General features: G+C 41.8%; 1 protein-coding gene across 2 annotated transcripts in view; it reads left to right on the top strand.

The window, feature by feature from the left end:
• kcnq5a (potassium voltage-gated channel, KQT-like subfamily, member 5a) overlaps window positions 1–22,976 on the top strand; it is a 276,889-nt gene that overhangs the window by 220,752 nt on the left and 33,161 nt on the right. Inside the window, exons 8-9 of one of the 2 annotated variants that reach the window (XM_034184668.1) lie at window positions 7,405–7,499; window positions 10,860–10,886. In XM_034184668.1, the coding sequence (XP_034040559.1) occupies window positions 7,405–7,499; window positions 10,860–10,886 (122 nt within the window). Of the gene's footprint in view, window positions 1–7,039; window positions 7,129–7,404; window positions 7,500–10,859; window positions 10,887–22,976 lie in introns of both variants that reach the window. The other variant, XM_034184669.1, reaches the window with a different exon arrangement.

Below are 22,976 nucleotides of genomic sequence, written 5' to 3'. Positions count from 1 at the left end.
ATCACAACAAACAGTTGCCCCAAGGCGCTGTATATTGTAAGGCAAGGCCATACAATAATTACATAAAAACCCCAACGGTCAAAACGACCCCCTGTGAGCAAGCACTTGGCGACAGTGGGAAGGGAAAAACTCCCTTTTAACAGGAAGAAACCTCCAGCAGAACCAGGCTCAGGGAGGAGCAGTCTTCTGCTGGGACTGGTTGGGGCTAAGGGAGAGAACCAGGAAAAAGACATGCTGTGGAGGGGAGCAGAGATCAATCACTAATGATTAAATGCAGAGTGGTGCATACAGAGCAAAAGGAGAAAGAAACACTCAGTGCATCATGGGAACCCCCCAGCAGTCTAAGTCTATAGCAGTATAACTAAGGGATGGTTCAGGGTCACCTGATCCAGCCCTAACTATAAGCTTTAGCAAAAAGGAAAGTTTTAAGCCTAATCTTAAAAGTAGAGGGGGTGTCTGTCTCCCTGATCTGAATTGGGAGCTGGTTCCACAGGAGAGGAGCCTGAAAGCTGAAGGCTCTGCCTCCCATTCTACTCTTACAAACCCTAAGAACTACAAGTAAGCCTGCAGTCTGAGAGCGAAGCGCTCTATTGGGGTGATATGGTACTATGAGGTCCCTAAGATAAGATGGGACCTGATTATTCAAAACCTTATAAGTAAGAAGAAGAATTTTTAAATTCTATTCTAGAATTAACAGGAAGCCATTAAAGAGAGGCCAATATGGGTGAGATATGCTCTCTCCTTCTAGTCCCCATTAGTACTCTAGCTGCAGCATTTTGAATTAACTGAAGGCTTTTCAGGGAACTTTTAGGACAACCTGATAATAATGAACTACAATAGTCCAGCCTAGAGGAAATAAATGCATGAATTAGTTTTTCAGAATCACTCTGAGACAAGACCTTTCTAATTTTAGAGATATTGCGTAAATTCAAAAAAGCAGTCCTACATATTTATTTAATATGCGCATTGAATGACAAATCCTAGAGGTCAGGGTAATGCCATCCAGAGTAAGGATCTGGTTAGACACCATGTTTCTAAGATTTGTGGGGCCAAGTACAATAACTTCAGTTTTATCTGAGTTTAAAAGCAGGAAATTAGAGGTCATCCATGTCTTTATGTCTGTAAGACAATCCTGCAGTTTAGCTAATTGGTGTGTGTCCTCTGGCTTCATGGATAGATAAAGCTGGGTATCATCTGCATAACAATGAAAATTTAAGCAATGCCGTCTAATAATACTGCCTAAGGGAAGCATGTATAAAGTGAATAAAATTGGTCCTAGCACAGAACCTTGTGGAATTTCATAATTAACCTTAGTCTGTGAAGATGATTCCCCCTTTACATGAACAAATTGTAATCTATTAGATAAATATGATTCAAACCACCGCAGCGCAGTGCCTTTAATACCTATGGCATGCTCTAATCTCTGTAATAAAATTTTATGGTCAACAGTATCAAAAGCAGCACTGAGGTCTAACAGAACAAGCACAGAGATGAGTCCACTGTCTGAGGCCATAAGAAGATCATTTGTAACCTTCACTAATGCTGTTTCTGTACTGTGATGAATTCTAAAACCTGACTGAAACTCTTCAAATAGACCATTCCTCTGCAGATGATCAGTTAGCTGTTTTACAACTACCCTTTCAAGAATTTTTGAGAGAAAAGGAAGGTTGGAGATTGGCCTATAATTAGCTAAGATAGCTGGGTCAAGTGATGGCTTTTTAAGTAATGGTTTAATTACTGCCACCTTAAAAGCCTGTGGTACATAGCCAACTAATAAAGATAGATTGATCATATTTAAGATCGAAGCATTAAATAATGGTAGGGCTTCCTTGAGCAGCCTGGTAGGAATGGGGTCTAATAGACATGTTGATGGTTTGGATGAAGTAACTAATGAAAATAACTCAGACAGAACAATCTGAGAGAAAGAGTCTAACCAAATACCGGCATCACTGAAAGCAGCCAAAGATAACGATACGTCTTTGGGATGGTTATGAGTTATTTTTTCTCTAATAGTTAAAATTTTATTAGCAAAGAAAGTCATGAAGTCATTACTAGTTAAAGTTAAAGGAATACTCGGCTCAATAGAGCTCTAACTCTTTGTCAGCCTGGCTACAGTGCTGAAAAGAAACCTGGGGTTGTTCTTATTTTCTTCAATTAGTGATGAGTAGTAAGATGTCCTAGCTTTACGGAGGGCTTTTTTTTATAGAGCAACAGACTGTTTTTCCAGGGTAAGTGAAGATCTTCTAAATTAGTGAGACGCCATTTCCTCTCCAACTTACGGGTTATCTGCTTTAAGCTGCGAGTTTGTGAGTTATACCACGGAGTCAGGCACTTCTGATTTAAAGCTCTCTTTTTCAGAGGAGCTACAGCATCCAAAGTTGTCTTCAGTGAGGATGTAAAACTATTGACGAGATAATCTATCTCACTTACAGAGTTTAGGTAGCTACTCTGCACTGTGTTGGTATATGGCATTAGAGAACATAAAGAAGGAATCATATCCTTAAACCTAGTTACAGCGCTTTCTGAAAGACTTCTAGTGTAATGAAACTTATTCACCACTGCTGAGTCGTCCATCAGAGTAAATGTAAATGTTATTAAGAAATGATCAGACAGAAGGGAGTTTTCAGGGAATACTGTTAAGTCTTCAATTTCCATACCATAAGTCACAACAAGATCTAAGATATGATTAAAGTGGTGGGTGGACTCATTTACATTTTGAGCAAAGCCAGTTGAGTCTAATAATAGATTAAATGCAGTGTTGAGGCTGTCATTCTCAGCATCTGTGTGGATGTTAAAATCGCCCACTATAATTATCTTATCTGAGCTAAGCACTAAGTCAGACAAAAGGTCTGAAAATTCACAGAGAAACTCACAGTAACGACCAGGTGGACGATAGATAATAAATAAAACTGGTTTTTGGGACTTCCAATTTGGATGGACAAGACTAAAAGTCAAGCTTTCAAATGAATTAAAGCTCTGTCTGGGTTTTTGATTAATTAATAAGCTGGAATGGAAGACTGCTAATCCTCCGCCTCGGCCCGTGCTACGAGCATTCTGGCAGTTAGTGTGACTCGGGGGTGTTGACTCATTTAAACTAACATATTCATCCTGCTGTAACCAGGTTTCTGTAAGGCAGAATAAATCAATATGTTGCTCAATTATTATATCATTTACTAACAGGGACTTAGAAGAGAGAGACCTAATGTTTAATAGACCACATTTAACTGTTTTAGTCTGTGGTGCAGTTGAAGGTACTATATTATTTTTTCTTTTTGAATTTTTATGCTTAAATAGATTTTTGCTGGTTATTGGTGGTCTGGGAGCAGGCACCGTCTCTACGGGGATGGGGTAATGAGGGGATGGCAGGGGATTTGAAGCATTTTTTTTAGTTATCCGCTGCACTATAGCTAGCTGAAAAATGTAAATATAACCTCTTTGTCAAATTTTATGTAAAAGCTAGTGAGAAATAAACACTTATAAAACTGAAAATGCTGTTTTTCTAACCCGATAACGCCTCTGGAGTGATTGATAAGACATTTTGCGGACATAAGCATGCACGGTAACTTCCGCTAACTCAAGGCTAACTTTCCCGCTTGTCAAAAGCTCATATATGCGTACATGCACACCCTCCTGCAGACACTGTTAAATATATATATGCTCATACGGCCAAAGTTATTTTTAGCATTGCGCTATATTCTGAGCCTATAAGTAATTGGACAAACATAATTTAATACAGATTCAGACATTTTATTATCCAATGTGGGGAAACTTCACTAGCAGTCTGGGCATAGGATAATACGAGGGTAGGCTGAAAAGTTCTAAGGCTGACTATGATGCAGTTGTTGAATTGAACAAATTCAGGGTTATTTTTCTACATAGTCTCCCTGTAACTCCACACACTTCTTCCAGTGGTGCTTGAGTGCTTCGATTCCCTTGGCATAGCAACTTTCATCTTGAGAGTCAAAATAGTCCTGAACGGCAGCCATCACCTCATCATTGCTCCAATAGTGCTTCCCAGCCAAGTTTTTTTTCAGGTTTAGGAACAGATGAAAGTCCGAGGGTGCCAAGTCAGGGGAGTATGGTGGGTGATCTACCAGTTCGAATCCACACTCGTGGAGAGTGGCCATGGCCACTGTTGACTTGTGAGCTGGGGCATTGTCTTGATGGCACAGCACCCCTTTCGTCAGCTTTCCTGGTTGCTTCTTTTTGATAGCCTCGCGTAACTGTCTCAGTAGGTTAGAATAGTACTGTCCATTTATGGTTTGTCCCTTTTCAAGATAGTCCATAAACACAATGCCCTTGGCATCCCAGAAAACTGAAACCATGACCTTTCCCACACACGAAACGACCTTGGCCTTCTTTGGAGGTGGTGACCTTGGGTGTTTCCACTGCATTGATTGTTTTTTTTGTCTCTGGTTCAAAGTGGTGAACCCAACACTCATCCTGGGTAAGTAAACGTTCCATGTAATTGGCTGGATCCTCTTCAAATTGCGCCAAGTTTGCCTTCGACACGACTAGCCTGGTGCGTTTCTGATCAGGCGTCAGAAGATGTGGCACCCACCGAGCTGACACCTTTGACATTCCAAGTTCTTCATGCAGAATGTGTTCAATTCTCTCACGGGATATTCCCACAGCATCTGCTAGCTGATTAATCGTCGATCGTCTGTCATCCATCACCATTTCATGAACAAGGTCAATGTTTTTCTGGGTTGTGGCTGTTGCAGGCCACCCAGACCTTGGGTCGTCTTCAAGGCTCTCTCTGCCCCTCTTAAATTCAGCTGCCCACTTCTGTACTGTAGATATTGGAGGGAGCTTCATCCCCTAATGTAGCAACCATATCCGCATGAACGTCCTTGGGCTTTAACCCCTTCTTATGCAGGTACTTATTCACACCGCGATGCCAGATTTTGTCCATTTTTGCCGTTTCCCTCTACCACGAACTTTCAAACTTGGCTATGAACCATAAACTACTTCACAACCTGGAAGAAAATAACACAGTTAGTCATCAGAAGAGTTGAAGTTAATGCATGCCAAGTTTTATTGAAATGGCATTTCTCCTTCTTGGTGAGCCTTAGAACTTTTCAGCCTACCCTCGTATGCCAAAAAAACATATAATACACATTGCACTCAGTAAAATACAGCATTACATGAAGGCATTAGGCAGTGTTACTGCATAAGGGATGAAGGACTTTTAAGTCTTATTGTATTTGAACGGGAACACTCTAAATCGACGACATGATGGAAAACAGTCACACACTCATCTTGAAGTGGTCTAATATCGATCTGGCCGTGTGAAGAACCTGCTTGTCAGAGAAAGCCATCCAGGAGCTCATACATTCATCCCCTTTGTATTTAAGACAATCCCTATATTTAATTTGTCCAATTACTTAAGGCCTGTCAATATGAATACAAATGACTATAATTCCTAAATGTCTAATGACATATTTCTGCTGAACCACTTTCACATTAAAGCTAAAAGTCGACTCTACAAGCACATTTTTATTGTTTCATTTGGACTCCAATGTGGTGGTGCACAGAAATGTTCAAATACTGAAGTGAAAAGTGACCCTTTTCAGTACATAACAGCCAATACACAAAAATGGAACACATTCAGCAGGTGGATTGTGTTCATTTCTTGCTCTAGCTGTGCAAATTATTTGTGTCGTCATCATATCACACATCCTGTTACCACACCTGGTGCCATCATGGAGGTTCAATGAATTACATTAAAAAAGGAATAATTATACGTATTCAAATTGTATTGATGCCACAGTTGAAGTTATTATAGTTGTTTTCAGAGGCACTTTGTCAGGTGAGTTTGTTCTGGACTAAACTTATGTGTAAATCATAAGCACTAAATGTGCTGGAATTGACGATATCCCGATCAAGTCTCTTTGCCCCAATGTGAGACATTTAATTAATATAGAGTATCTGCCAAAACCGGGTCTCTATCCAATTCTTGCATTTTCCGACACTTGCACAAAGCAAACTGTAACTTCAATAAAGTCAATCAAATGTTTATTAATTTTTTAATATGGCTTTCATCAATTCCACTTCCTGCAGCACTACAGTAGTAAAACTACAATATTATGATGGTAGTTTTAGTTGTTAAAAAAGACATCCTCATTCTACTACTACTACTACTAATAATAATAATTATTAGTAGTAGTAAATCACTATAACTGTGCAAATATGTAGTAAAACTAGAACGCTCTGGTGGATGTGTTTTAGTTGTTAAAAAAGGAATTCATCCTCATACTACTACGACTACTAAAAATAATATTTATAATATATAATTATAATAATAATAACAACAAAAATAATAATATGTAATAATATGTTGTATAATAAAATATAATTATTATGTTATATAATATTATAATACTAATACTAACAACAAAAATTATTGTTATTACTATGCAATTATGTCTTCAAAATTGGACCTCTACTCGGGGGGGTTCTGACCTCTCGCTCTTTCCTATTGAAGCACAGACAGGATTACGAGAAAAACTTGTGTATTCACGTGGAAAGTGTAACCTGACTGGCCAGTAAGAAGGATACTACATGTGCCATCTATCAGAAATAAACTTAATATCGAAACAGAGTGTAAATATACTGTTATTATATGTACCATGCTGGTGAGCTGGCGGTGGCCACAGCGTTGTCGACATGACGCCTATGGACTGAGACAGAGACTTGTGATTAATAAGTCTGATGCCAATTGACCAAAAAATTCCTTGATTAAGCCTGATAACAATTGGGACACCCCTCTTTAATTGTATCACCTGCCCCAGTTTGGTTTTGTCAATTATGCACCAACATTTCCATTGTTTCCACTATTAACTACTCATGTCCTCCAATATGGCTGCCAGCTGGTCCCCCCCCCCCCCCCTCCCCGAATGTGACATGATCACAGATATCACCAACCTTCTCCCTCACCGTGTTTGTGCCTTCACCCTTCTCTGTCATGTCTATGTGCGTGACTGTGTGTGAATTTGTGTATGTCCTTCTCTGCCCCCTCCCACCCCGACCCACCCAGGCGGCTTGGCGTCTGTACTCCACCGACGGTGCTCGTCCCTACCTCAGAGCCACATGGCACCACTACCAAAGCACCCTACCCCCCCTCAGGCATGTATTCCCACCACCACCATCGCCACCACCACCATCACTGCCATCCCACCTTCCACCCCTCCCTCCGACAAGTCGCACCCACAATGCATTGATACTACCTTCCGCCCCCTTCCCCCAACCCAAAAAACTAATCAGCTTCTTTTTTCTCCTTCTCACTTTCCTTCTCTCACTTTAATTTATACATCCCTCCCTCACTTTTTCCCTCCCACACTTCTCTAAATTACTTGTTCCATTTTCCCATCATTTGATTTATCCTGTCGACTCTGCACGTAGTGTGTCTGGCGTAGTTATGCTGCTGATGAGAACTCGGTTTCCATTGCTACCTGGAAGCCTCATTTGAAGGCGCTGCATACCTGCAGCCCTGCCAAGTAGGTAACAACTTACAGACTCACCAATACGGCTGCTGATGCTCAACCCTTCGCCTCATCTCTCCTCCTGGGCTGGTATCTGCTGATCCTTATCAGTGTAGCTTCATCTCGTCTTTAATTTCCCACCATGTGGCTCAGTGTGGTGCAGCACTGTAACCATCCATGTATTAATACTTTCTTTCTTCTGATCTTTGAGGGTGTTTCCTCGCCTGCATAGCTTTTAGCCCAACGGCATCATTTTGGTAATGATACACAGTATATCTGTGTATTGTTCCAAAACAAAAACCATTGATTCTTCAGTGATGTTTCATACTTCAATAATATGTCAGAGTGCTTTAAAGCAGGACCTTTGTAACGGCACATTTGTAGCGGTTACTGGGTTCCGTTCAAATTTTGCCATCATGGACACACTAATGGATTAAGGCCAAAAAGGGCAACGTGCAATCAAAAGAGCTCAGTTTTTGCAGTAACAACATTTGCAATAATAACTGAAAATAACTCATGTGTGGCCATGGCTTACATGCATGCATATACGAGGTCTCTTAGATAATAAACCGACCCTTTTATTTATTTTTTTTAACTATATGGATTTGAATGACATGCGATTACACCAATCATGCTTGAACCCTCGTGCGCATGCGTGAGTTTTTTCACGCGTGTCGGTGACGTCATTTCCCTGTGGGCAGGCCTAGAGTGAGATGTGGTCCCGCCCTCTCGGCTGAATTCCTTTGTTTCACACGCTGCTCGAGACGGCGCGCGTTGCTTTATCAAAATTTTTTCTGGACCTGTGAGGAATATCCGAGTGGACACTATTCGAGAAATTAAGCTGGTTTTCTGTGAAAAGTTTAACGGCTGACGAGAGATTATGGGGTGTTTCTGTCGGTGTAAGGACTTCCCACGGAGCGGGACGTCGCGCAGCGCTTCCAGGCGCTGTCGTCGGCCTGTTTCGAGCTTAAAACATCCTAATTTAAGGCTTAATTCACCCAGGACATCGTGAGAGAACAGAGAAGATTCAGAAGAGGCCGGCATGAGGAATTTATGCGGACATTCCACTGTTTAAGGACATTTTTTTAATGAAAGACGTACGCGCAAATTCGCCGAGTCGTTTCCGTGACGACTCGGCAAATCTGTGTGCGCCGCGACAGGAAAAACACCTCTGTGTTGAAAACCATTTGTAGAATTCAGGCGGCTTTTAATGGCTTTCAACAAGTGAGCAACTGAGAAATTGTTTAACAGCTTGGGCATGTTCCAAGATTTCCAACGGAGGTGTTTTTCCTGCCACGACCCCCCGCGGTCGGGTCCAGCCCGACATGCAACTCTGCCCGCACGTTCTTTCATTACAAAATGACCGTTAACAATGGAATGTCCGAATAAACTCCTCATGCTGACTTCTTTTGAAAGTTCTCTGTTCTCTGACGACTTACTGTGTCAACAGAGCCTGAAATGTGGAAGTTTTCAACTTGAAACGGCGAGACGCTGCCGCCTCGAAGCGCAGATCGCCGTCAGGCGCCGTGGACCGTCCTTAAAGCGACACTACCAGACCAAAATCTCTCATCAGCCGTTAAAATTTTTACCGAAAACCAGCTGAATTTATTGAATGGTGTCCACTCAGTTGTGCCTTACAGTTTTGAAAAAATTTTTATCAAACAAAGCAACAGTCTCTGAGCCATTCCTAAACAATGAAAAAAATCGACGAGCGGGTGGACGACTCCTCACTCAAAGACTGCCCACAGGCGAATGACGTAACCGACAGGCGTGAAAAAACTCTCGCATGCCCATGAGGGTTCAAGCATGTCTGATGTAATCACACGTGATTCAAATCCATATGGTTTTTGAAAAAATAATAAGGTCGGATACTTTTCTAATAGACCTCGTATATATATATATATATATATATATATATATATATATATATATATATATATATATATATATATATATAATTTATGGCTACATATCAATATTGTTCATTTCTGGCCACACAGTAATTACTCATGACCACATTTTAATGTATTTTCCAGAGTATGAGTTACTGTTTGTTTGGGAGGTCCTGCGACTTATACTCTGGTGCAACTTATATCCCAAAAAAATCATGTATTTGTTATTCATAATAATAGTTAAAGTAACTATTTATATACAGTCAGATATTCACAGGAATCAAAGCACTGAACTAAATAACAATACAATAACATGCTTTTGGAGGGCAGTATGCATTTTCAGAGGACCAACGTTCACGCCCAGTCGCCCAAAATGACAAATATTCGCCCGAGTTAGACAAGGGCGAATATCTGTAATTTTGGGCGACTCAGAAAATGCACACCGCATGACAACAGCATGTTATTTGCATTATTATCACTTTTTACTGAGATACACAACATGTAACGCATACATAAAAAGTTGGCTCACAGCTTTTGTCGTGTCGGCTGGCATGCGCTGCTCTCCAAATTCAGCAGTGCGTCCTCATCAAGCTGGCTGCTTTAGCTGCTGTTCATTGTCGTAGTATCCATGAGAAAATCATCCGGAATATCCGTATGGGAACCAAAACACACTTCTCGCCTTTTCATCTTTTCCTCTACGGAGAGTCCCCCCCCCCCCCCCCCCCCGCGGACAGTTCTTGGGCTGTGCGCGCTATGACGTCATTTGTTTACGCACAGGTCCAGCAAATGTCTTGAAATCATTCCCAAAAATGTTAGTCATGTTCTTTCAAAATGATGCTCCAAATGGTAAGATTTGTTGGAGAAATAGGCCTTCAGGCAAAACATCTTTTCCTTGGTTGACCAAGACATATTAGGGAAGACGATTGTTCCAGTGGTCTTCCCTAATATTTATAGCTTCTGTTTTTTTTTTTTATTTGGGGGGGGGGGGGGTGTCACCATGTATATGCAGAAAAAAGAAAAAGAAATATGAATCATATGAATTTAGTTTGTACTCTCAGCCGACAAACGTTGATGTACTTTATAAAAGCAGCGATTTGGACCTCAGTTCCCACAGTGACGTGGCGTCTGCTTGCACCGTTAAATGTTGAATGTTCTGATTAACAAAGCAAACAGGGACTTTGACTCGGCCATGACATTTAGGAGCTTCACTGGAAATATTGAGTTACCGGATCTTTTTCACTTCATGTTCAAATCCTCACCTTTGTATTTTGGGAGCCGTTCTTCCAGCCTCAGTGTGCATGGCCGCAGCATTGCATGTGCTCGGAAGCAGTTTCTCACCTCACCCACTGAATTAAAGTGAGTTTCTTTGTACTAATTTTTGGCTTGAGGCCTCTCGTGTCCATTAGTGGGAGCACGAGCAAAGCTTTTTTAACGTGCTGACTTCTCTCCCTTTGTCTCCCCTTCATCCCACTAACCCTTCAAGGAAAGAACAGGGTGAAGCTACTTACAGGTTTGTATGATTCTCAACACATTCTTCTAACACACACACACACACACACACACACACAAGCACGTTCTCAGTAACTGCTGTTAATTATGTTCTTGTACAATGAAAAAAGTTGTAGTAACACCTGGTAGTACAGTTTAATTATTACTCAGTTACTGTTTTATCTCATTTTCCAAGTCAAAGTAATTAGCCAACCAAGACGTTTGGGCCATATTGATTTGTTATTAGTAGTGTGGTTGATTGAAAAAATGAAAAATACGCTAACTGTGGATCATTGTTGCAGTTGTCGTCACTTTATGTTTGAATTGTTTGCAGGGACAGCCTGGAAAAGTGTTGTACTGGTGTCATTCTATCATGTACCATATTTACGATTTCAATAACTAAATCAGTCCTGTACAGTAAGGGTTAGCTGTGTACAACTGCTAAAATCATGATAGTGTGTTCTGGCAGGCAACGTGGCAACTTTGGGACTCTGAAGCACCGGCGGTGGAAGGAAATTTCACTGGGGGGGCTGCATCCTAGAGGTGGAATCTCTGCCAGTGAGATTTAAAGACACTATTGTTGTGTCTTTAATTCAAGACGCAACAATAAAACAAATTTTCCATCCATAAAACTGCCATTAAATATCAACTGTAAATAAAATATACAAACCAGTCAATGTCCTTCAATAAAACAAAACTGTAAAAGTAATTATAGACGGCAAAATAAAATATATAGATAGGTTTTAAGATTAGCCTGGAAACCATCAACTGAAATGAGTTTTAAATCAGTCAATATTTTAAACTTTCCTGGGTGCACTCTTTTTTCTTACACAGCCAGCTTCCTCAACTTTTAATATGATCTACACCACTTCTAGAATTCATCATAGTACAGAAACAGCATTAGTGAAGGTTACAAATGATCTTCTTATGGCCTCGGACAGTGGACTCATCTCTGTGCTTGTTCTGTTAGACCTCAGTGCTGCTTTTGATACTGTTGACCATAAAATTTTATTACAGAGATTAGAGCATGCCATAGGTATTAAAGGCACTGCGCTGCGGTGGTTTGAATCATATTTGTCTAATAGATTACAATTTGTTCATGTAAATGGGGAATCTTCTTCACAGACTAAAGTTAATTATGGAGTTCCACAAGGTTCTGTGCTAGGACCAATTTTATTCACTTTATACATGCTTCCCTTAGGCAGTATTATTAGACGGTATTGCTTAAATTTTCATTGTTACGCAGATGATACCCAGCTTTATCTATCCATAAAGCCAGAGGATACACACCAATTAGCTAAACTGCAGGATTGTCTTACAGACATAAAGACATGGATGACCTCTAATTTCCTGCTTTTAAACTCAGATAAAACTGAAGTTATTGTACTTGGCCCCACAAATCTTAGAAACATGGTGTCTAACCAGATCCTTACTCTGGATGGCATTACCCTGACCTCTAGTAATACTGTGAGAAATCTTGGAGTCATTTTTGATCAGGATATGTCATTCAAAGCGCATATTAAACAAATATGTAGGACTGCTTTTTTGCATTTACGCAATATCTCTAAAATCAGAAAGGTCTTGTCTCAGAGTGATGCTGAAAAACTAATTCATGCATTTATTTCCTCTAGGCTGGACTATTGTAATTCATTATTATCAGGTTGTCCTAAAAGTTCCCTAAAAAGCCTTCAGTTAATTCAAAATGCTGCAGCTAGAGTACTGACGGGGACTAGAAGGAGAGAGCATATCTCACCCATATTGGCCTCTCTTCATTGGCTTCCTGTTAATTCTAGAATAGAATTTAAAATTCTTCTTCTTACTTATAAGGTTTTGAATAATCAGGTCCCATCTTATCTTAGGGACCTCGTAGTACCATATCACCCCAATAGAGCGCTTCGCTCTCAGACTGCAGGCTTACTTGTAGTTCCTAGGGTTTGTAAGAGTAGAATGGGAGGCAGAGCCTTCAGCTTTCAGGCTCCTCTCCTGTGGAACCAGCTCCCAATTCAGATCAGGGAGACAGACACCCTCTCTACTTTTAAGATTAGGCTTAAAACTTTCCTTTTTGCTAAAGCTTATAGTTAGGGCTGGATCAGGTGACCCTGAACCATCCCTTAGTTATGCTGCTATAGACGTAGACTGCTGGGGGGTTCCCATGATGCACTGTTTCTTTCTCTTTTTGCTCTGTATGCACCACTCTGCATTTAATCATTAGTGATCGATCTCTGCTCCCCTCCACAGCATGTCTTTTTCCTGGTTCTCTCCCTCAGCCCCAACCAGTCCCAGCAGAAGACTGCCCCTCCCTGAGCCTGGTTCTGCTGGAGGTTTCTTCCTGTTAAAAGGGAGTTTTTCCTTCCCACTGTAGCCAAGTGCTTGCTCACAGGGGGTCGTTTTGACCGTTGGGGTTTTACATAATTATTGTATGGCCTTGCCTTACAATATAAAGCGCCTTGGGGCAACTGTTTGTTGTGATTTGGCGCTATATAAAAAAAATTGATTGATTGATTGACTTCTTGTCTGTACCCTACAATTTCTGTGGAGTTTGCGATTTCATACCTTTTCTCTTCATTCAAATAAATAATTAACAACCAAATTAGGAGCTGTGTCAGCATTCTCAGCATTACATTGGTCCTGTTCCTGGTGAGTGTTGGACTCCACCAGGGCTGCTCCTTGTCACCAATCCTGTTTGGGATGTTCATGGACAGGATTTGAAGGAGCAGTCAGTCCAGCTTGGTAACCTCAGAGTTGCAGCTCCACTTTTTGCAGATGATGTGGTTCTGTTGGCTTCATCAGTCAATGACTTCTGATGCACACTGGGCAGGTTTGAGGTAGAGTGTGAAGCGACCAGGATGAGTATCAGCACTTCCAAATCTGTGACCATGGTCCTCTGTCAGAAAGGTCCCTTTTGAGTCAGGGGAGTGTTATTGCCCCAAGTAGAGGAGTTTACTTATCTTGTCGTCTTGTTTACTGGGGGGGGGGGGGGGGGGGGAGTTGAGGCATGAGGTCGATAGATGGCTTGATGCTGAATCTGACGTTTTACGGAGGCTGTACCCAACTGTTGTGGTGAAGAAGGAGCTGAGCCAGAAGGTGAGACTCTCGATTTTCCAGTCGAATTCCACTTCTGTCCTCACCTATGGTCACGAGCTTTGGGTAATGACCAAAAAATAAGGTTGCGGATAAAAGCAGTGGAAATGACATACATCTGTCGTGTACCTGGGCTTACACTCTGGGATGGAAGCTCAACTATCTGGAAGGAACTCGCAGTATAGCTGGTGCTTCTTTGCATTGAAAGCAGCCAGTTGAGGTAGTTTCATTTCATTTTCATTTACTTATATAGCGCCAAATCACAACAAGGTTTCCTCAAGGCACTTCACACACGTAAGGTCTAACCTTACCAACCCCCAGAGCAACAGTGGTAAGGAAAAACTCCCTCTGAGGAAGAAACCTCAAGCAGATCAGACTTAAAGGGGTGACCCTCTGCTTGGGCCAGACGCAAATTACAAAACAATTCACAAAATGAACATACAGGAAATGTTGCCGGAAACATTTCTGACAACATTTCCATTGGTTCAGGCATATGGTGAGGATGTCCCCTGGTTGTCTCACTAAGGAGGTCTTCCAGGCATGTCCAACTGGGAGATGGTCCAAGGGAAGACCCAGGACACACTGGAAGGATTAATTATATTTCCCACCTGGCTTGGGAACACCTCGGGATCCCCCAGGAACAGTTAGAGGACTTGTGCTGCTTGGTCTACTGCCACCACGACCTGGACCCTCAGATATTGTGGATACAGTTCCTTGAAGAGCTGACAAAAAAAAAAGAGTTTCTATTCTAGTAAAAGGCAACGTAGCCTTATTGACTTATTGTATTTTGCTTTAATAACTTTGTGCACATATTTGTTCATTTAGTGTACTTTTTTATTTTCAATGCATCAACATGTCTAAAATTTTCTTACATGCTGCATCTTTCCCAGTTTTCCTTTTACTTTTCATCTCGGCACTTGACTCAGATGGGGAAGGGTGACGGTCAGCATGATTTCACTGTCTTTGCTGGATGTGTGTGCGCATGCATGCACACGCCTTCAGACGGGAGTCTGTACCATGTCTGTACCATGACGCACTTTTTCCATTGGGATGGTATTTATATAACTCATCAAACACAAGTCTCGGAGAGAGACAGTCGAGTAGAAAAAAAGAGGAGCGGGAGGGGAGAGGAGATAGAAGATTTTAGAGAGAACACGACAGAGATTTGTGAGTTTAATTATGCTTGTATAGTTTTTAACAGAGCAGTGCGTCTTTGAAAACATTTGGGGGCCTTGTTGTGAGCCAGCAGCTTTTTCAGCTTTTAAATTTAAGACAGCCCTGCATGCACACACACATATACGTAAAATAAGTTTATACCCTTAGTCTCACACAAACAAATGTGTTTCTCATCCCCAAACAAAACATTTAATTTGGTTGTCTTGCATCCAAAACATCAATCATTTCTCAGAAATCCTGGCTGCTTTTCATCATATTTTCCTTTCTTAGAAACTTTTGTTGTGGTTAATCTAATTTGTACTTTTCACAGCCATCTTTATCCTATACGTCCCTCCGCGCTAAGAGGACACACAACGCGGTTTTATAGAGTGTCGGCGGTAGGCGCTGCGCTAGATACTGGTTTTTTGTTTATGCAGACTTGTAAACACCACAGATAGTAAACATGAGGTGCACCGCAAAGTGGCACAGCGGGCATCGTGCTGGCTCTTAGCAGCGAGGCGCAACATCAAGTGAAGGATAATTGAAGTTTAATGTGAGTTTATGGGTGTACAGGCAGCTGTGCGTGTGTGTGTGTGCGCACGTGTGTGTATCCACGTTGTGGGCTTCCTGGTGCAGTGTCTGCCAGTGAAGTTTCAAAGAAAAGATCAGCTTGACTCATTGTCCATCGACCCCTTTAACAAAAATCAGTTACACTGTTCACTTCTGTTTATAATGATGTAGCTTTTTTCCTTTAAAGAATGCTCTTTTTTTTTTTTTGGAAAAAAGAGAGAATAAGGAGCAAAATTGTTCAAATTATTGTGAAAAAAAAGGTTTCCTGAACCTTAAATGTCACGATCTTAGACATGCCTGACTCCACCTAACTCCCAGTCAGTCAACTCATACAATTGGGTAAAGAAGTGCATCATGGGCGGTGGCATTACCTACATGGGACAAATGAAGCCACAACACCCCCCCCCACACACACACACACCTATATCAAAGTTGCCAAGCTAGCTGAGGCTAACCCTTGAACTATTTAGACTGTAATTCTAACATATCCCAAAACAAGGCTCTATCTTGATGGTGCAAAAACTAGTGGTGCAGAAGGCATAAAACTATAAGGGGCGTGTCCAAGCACATGCTGATGATAGTGGGAAATATCCAACCCAATCACACAGCAAAAACGTGATGACATCCTGAAAAGTGATTTAATATAGTGCTTTTATGATCATCATGAAACTGAGTACATGTACTCTTTTCTGTACACCCACTTACTCCAGTTAAGGGTCGCGGGGTGAGCTGGAGTCATAGGGCGTGAGGGCGGGGTGCATCCTGGACAGGATGCCAGTCTGTCACAGGGCCGCATATAGACAAACCAACACATTCAAACACGGTCAGTTTAAAGTTTATATTTGTGATAGTGTCATGAAAATAGTTTGTGATGTATCATGAAACTTCAGGTGACATGGGGAGGGGAGGGGTGTGTGCTTGGGGTTAGGACTAGGGTTAGGGTTAAAAATAGTGACCGATAACCAGTATCATGCAAAAAAACAAACAAAGAAAAAAATACATGTGAGACTGGGCTTGTAATATCAATGCAAACCAGGGCGCTACACTCCAGTCTCACGCTTTGTGTTTGTGCTCCTGTCACGAAATGAGTCACATTTTCATGATGCAGGGTTTTTTATTATTATTTTACTGTTTAGAATACAATAGAATAGTCTTTATTGCCATTGTATGGGGGTCAGGGGGGTAACAAAAAATTGGGGGTGCTACTGTACACCACAAAATAGAAAAACAAGACATCTTATACATCCCCTATATATATATAGATAGATAGATAGATAGATAGATAGATAGATAGATAGATAGATAGATAGATAGATAGATAGATAGATAGATAGATAGATAGATAGATAGATAGATAGATATGAGTGTAAACATATGAGTAAAGTACAGTTTAAAAAGTGACTGTAAACATTTAGGGCAGTGATTGTGAAACACTGAGGCACATTTAGGGCAGTGATTGTGGACACTGGGCCACATTTAGGACGGTGATTGTGGACACTGGGCCACATTTAGGACGGTGATTGTGAAACACTGGGGACACATTTAGGATGGTGATTGTGAAACACTGGGCCACATTTAGGGCAGTGATTGTGAAACACTGGGGCACATTTAGGGCAGTGATTATGAAACACTGGGGTACATTTAGGGCAGTGATTGTGAAACACTGGGGGTACATTTAGGACGGTGATTGTGAACACTGGGGACACATTTAGGGCAGTGATTGTGAACACTGGGGGTACATTTAGGACGGTGATTGTGAACACTGGGGCATATTTAGGGCGGTGATTGTGAACACTGGGGGTACATTTAGGACGGTGATTGTGAACACGGGGTACATTTAGGACGGTGATTGTGAACACTGGGGACACATTTAGGACGGTGATTGTGAACACTGGAGCATATTTAGGGCGGTGATTGTGAACACTGGGAACACATTTAGGACGGTGATTGTGAACACTGGGGGTATATTTAGGACGGTGATTATGAACACTGGGGACACATTTAGGATGGTGATTGTGAACACTGGGGCATACTTAGGTCAGTGATTGTGGACACTGGGGACACATTTAGGACGGTGATTATGAACACTGGGGACACATTTAGGACGGTGATTGTGAACACTGGGGACACATTTAGGGCAGTGATTGTGAACACTGGGGGTACATTTAGGACGGTGATTGTGAACACTGGGGCATATTTAGGGCGGTGATTGTGAACACGGGGTACATTTAGGACGGTGATTGTGAACACGGGGTACATTTAGGACGGTGATTGTGAACACTGGGGACACATTTAGGACGGTGATTGTGAACACTGGAGCATATTTAGGGCGGTGATTGTGAACACTGGGAACACATTTAGGACGGTGATTGTGAACACTGGGGGTATATTTAGGACGGTGATTATGAACACTGGGGACACATTTAGGATGGTGATTGTGAACACTGGGGCATACTTAGGTCAGTGATTGTGGACACTGGGGACACATTTAGGACGGTGATTATGAACACTGGGGACACATTTAGGACGGTGATTGTGAACACTGGGGCATACTTAATTCAGTGATTGTGAACACTGGGGACACATTTAGGACGGTGATTATGAACACTGGGGACACATTTAGGACGGTGATTGTGAACACTGGGGCATACTTAGGTCAGTGATTGTGAACACTGGGGACACATTTAGGACGGTGATTATGAACACTGGGGACACATTTAGGACGGTGATTGTGAACACTGGGGCATATTTAGGGCAGTGATTGTGAACACTGGGACACTGGGGCATAGAAACCAGTGCTGTTAAGGTGCTAAAGGCGGGAGGAAGTATTTATTGTCGGGGGGGTGTTTATGGGAGTAGGTCTGTGGGTGAGTGTGTGTGTCCATGGGCGTTTGCAGCATGTATGACTCGGGATTAAATTGTTTGTCAGCCTGCTGGTGTGGGACTTTGTTGACCTGTAGCATCTCCTGGTGGGGGTGGGCAGGGTGTGAGGGGTCTTCTGTGATGGCCTAGGATGGCAGCAGGATATGGTGATGGATTCCAGGCTGGGCAGAGGGCAGCCATGATCTTTTGGGCAGTGTTTATGACCCTCTGCACTGCCTTCCTGTCTTTGGCTGTACCACACACCCAGACAGTATGTCAGTATGCTCTCCCCAAACCCTAACCCTCTCCCTTCCCCAAACCCTAAACAGACACCCCCTGCATCACCCCATATTTTGTGCACTCATCACAAAATGAATTCCCGCTCCCTTCACGAAAATGTGGATTAATGTACTTTTCATGATGCTATCACAAAATGTTGTGAGATATGGCTGCCCTTGTTCTGTGCAATGCTTTGGACTAGTTGGAAGATAGAGAACCATCATCATCATCATATATATATACACGAGGGCTGTCCGTAAAGTATAGGTCCTTTTTATTTTTTTCAAAAACTATATGGATTTCATTCATATGTTTTTACGGCAGACATGCTTGAACCCTCATGCGCATGCGTGAGTTTTTCCACGCCTGTCGGTGACGTCATTCGCCTGTGAGCACTCCTTGTGGGAGGAGTCATCCAGCCCCTCGTCGGAATTCCTTTGTCTGAGAAGTTGCTGAGAGACTGGCGCTTTGTTTGATCAAAATTTTTTCTAAACCTGTGAGACACATCGAAGTGGACACGGTTCGAAAAATTAAGCTGGTCTTCAGTGAAAATTTTAACAGCTGATGAGAGATTTTGAGGTGATTCTGTCGCTTTAAGGACTTTTCATGGTGCGAGACGTCGCTCAGCGCTCTCAGGCAGCGTCATCAGCCTGTTTCAAGCTTAAAACCTCCACATTTCAGGCTCTGTTGATCCAGGACGTCGTGAGAGAACAGAGAAGTTTCAGAAGAAGTCGGTTTCAGCATTTTATCCGGATATTCCACTGTTAAAGGAGATTTTTTTAATGAAAGACGTGCGGGCGGATTGCAGCGTCGGCTCGCAGCCGCCGCGACGCTCCGCCACAGGAAAAACACCTCCGTTGGAAGCCTTGAGGACAAGTTGGAACATCTCCAGCTGATAAACAATTTCTCATATACTCACTCCACTGAAAGCCATCAAAAGCCAACTGGATTTTACAAATGGTTATCAACACGGAGGTGTTTTTCCTGTGCCGCCGCGCCGCGTCGGCTGCGTCCCGACGCGCGGACCCGTCCGCACGTCTTTCATTAAAAAAATCTCCTTTAACAGTGGAATATCCGGATAAAATGCTGAAACCGACTTCTTCTGAAACTTCTCTGTTCTCTCACGACGTCCTGGATCAATAGAGCCTGAAATGTGGAGGTTTTAAGCTTGAAACAGGCTGATGACGGCGCCTGAGAGCGCTGAGCGACGTCTCGCACCGTGAAAAGTCCTTAAAGCGACAGAATCACCTCAAAATCTCTCATCAGCTGTTAAAATTTTCACTGAAAACCAGCTTAATTTTTCGAACCGTGTCCACTTCGATGTGTCTCACAGGTTTAGAAAAAATTTTGATCAAACAAAGCGCCAGTCTCTCAGCAACTTCTCAGACAAAGGAATTCCGACGAGGGGCTGGACGACTCCTCCCACAAGGAGTGCTCACAGGCGAATGACGTCACCGACAGGCATGGAAAAACTCACGCATGCGCACGAGGGTGCAAGCATGTCTGACGTAAAAACATATGAATGAAATCCATATAGTTTTTGAAAAAAATAAAAAGGACCTATACTTTACGGACAGCCCTCGTATATATATAGTTGTTTTTTGAGGTTTGCTACATGGGTACCATTCTAAATCTATGCACAAGTTGTAAATACAGGCTCTGTTTAAAAAAAAAAATCCAACTGCTAGCTGGTGTTTCTTTAATGAAATAAAAAAAATGTATTTGACATTAGAATAAGAACATTTGGACATTTTAAGTTTTTTTAAACCCAAAATCCTCAAATTTCTAAAGCTTTAATTTTAAGATATTGTACATATGAATCTGTTCTTTTTATGCTTTGTTAATTTAAACCTGTGTGAAAGGTAGCTGAAGTCAAATTTTTCTCTTGACCTCCAGAAAGCTCATTGAGCTACTGTAGTTTGTGTGCTCGGCTAGCTAGCTTGGTACCTAGCACATCTGCCCATATATTTTTTTTTAATTACTTCTATCTTCTCCTATCTTACAACTGTCTGCACATCACACTGAGCAGTTTTTAGAGCTCTTTATACGCAGTGGAGCAGGGTGGATTATTTGAAATGTTTTGTTTGTGTACTAGCGTCCTCCATGTTGGATGAAGTTCTCTTGTATCATGACAGCCTGATAAATTTCCTTATAACAGTTCACTGTTTAACATAAGGCATTCTGAACACTTTTTTATTTTCTTTTTTGAGTAAATATTTCACCTCTTTGGACAGTGCAGTTAAAAGCTCTATCAAAATGTCACTGCTAAACTGTGTCAGTGTATGACTTGCTATGTACTCTGTCCTAGGCTACGTAAATTAGCTAGCCCTTCACTGAAACGTGTCTTTTGCTGTTACTGTATGCACTTATTTAATCACAATGAATAGTCATTAATTTCACTTCTGTCTGCGGTCAGCACCTCTTTTAATCTTTCCTTTCTTTTGTCTTTCCTCATTCTTTCTTCCATTCCTTCCTTCACCCCAGTAAGAGTCTAAAAAATAGGAGGCTCTTCAGAAGGTATACCTCTTGGAAATATAGGAGGTACCTACTTAGCATCCTGTTAGCTGAAAAATCTGCAAGAATGGTTGACTAATAGCACTGTCTCGAGCATGCAAAATCACAGAACAAACAAGTTAAACATTAGCTCCTTTTTTCAATCTCTTTGTTCCTAACAAGGACCTTGTCTGCAAAATCGACTGCTGCCTGCTGCTTGTCTAATGTGATGATACTTTGGGCCCTATTTTGACAATACATAGAGCATGATATAAAGCGCATAGTGTGCGTGCATTTGGGTCGTGTCTAACTCAACTTTGCTATTCATAAAACGTGTAATCTGAGTACAAAGTAAGGTGCAGAACACGCTGGTGTTGTATTTATTCCCTTATTTAATCGTGGGTATGTTTCATGACATAACACGAAACCGACCTGTCAGAATGTAACCACTCTTTTAAAGAGACTCGTGTCTCGTGCATAGCTCCCTGAGGTGAAACCGGTGGGCAAAGTGTTCCTGTAACACCTCGTCCACCTCAGTCTCCTCATCTCCAATTCTGCATATCCCATGGAGTGTCATTTATTTTTCGTCTTGCACAGTATGCAATGCAACACTGTTTTTTGTGTGTGTGATTAGTCACAATTCATTATCTGAGGATGTTTTTGGAATTTTAAATCATCCAACTCTGAGGAGGCGAGTAAAGTTGGGGAGCATGTGCATATACCACACCATGGAATTGCCTTGGGTCCTGGATGGCAACCACCCCAGCAGAGAACCATCCATCACCATGTCTTAAAAGTAACCATCTATCTGCCATGGCCATGTGAAGTATGGGCGTCCCCTTTGTCTTCTCCAGGTGCTGGGGTTCTCAATACTGAAGTGTCTGTGTGCTGGATCATGCACAAACACACCATATGTCCAAAATGTCAAAAACTGATGTTACCTTACAATGCAAATAATACTCCCCACCTGAGTCTGCCCAAGTAACCACTAGTTTGACCAAAAGTAATTCGAGCAGTACCACAAGATTCTCCAGAGAGACCCAGTGCCAGTGACATCTAGTTGTTGCCTTAAGTCACTGGTTAGTGTCCGAGTCTCACAACCACACAGCAAGACAAGAAACACCTTAAGACTTAGAACTTTGTTTTCTTGTAAGATATCACCAAACACCTCTGTCCAGCAACCTCATCACTCCATAAACTCTTTCCAGGCATCTCTCGACCTCAAAGCACCAGAACCCAGAGACATGAATGTTACCGCAGATAAACGTGAATGGCTCTATTATTTTATGGAAGCAGCTCATTAATTGTTTAAAAAAATACTTAATATTCCCATAACATTTCAATTTTAAAATTGAAAATGAGCCATTCTTGTGGGTGCATCTGACTCACCTTAAATCATCCCTGGCAGTATTTTATCCTCTTGTGCTATAATTTTGCACATTCCAGTGTACAAATACTGGTGTCGTTACCCTTTTTCGTTTTACTGCATGCCCTCTGCATTCCTCCTTGGTAGTTCGGTGTAACTGTGTGGATGTACTCTAATGCTCTTCTACATGTGAACGTCCTAATGGAAAAATAAAGGTATTTGAATTGGATTGAATTCCTCTTCAACCAGTAATAGCCCATTAGCTTAGTTTGAAAAAGCATTCACAGCATTTCAGAATGAAAGCAT

Source organism: Thalassophryne amazonica, chromosome 13 (genome assembly GCF_902500255.1).
Source record: "Thalassophryne amazonica chromosome 13, fThaAma1.1, whole genome shotgun sequence".
Taxonomy (NCBI): Eukaryota; Metazoa; Chordata; class Actinopteri; order Batrachoidiformes; family Batrachoididae; genus Thalassophryne; species Thalassophryne amazonica.
Note: the sequence above shows the minus strand (reverse complement) of the source record. Positions and strands in the feature narration are given on the sequence as shown.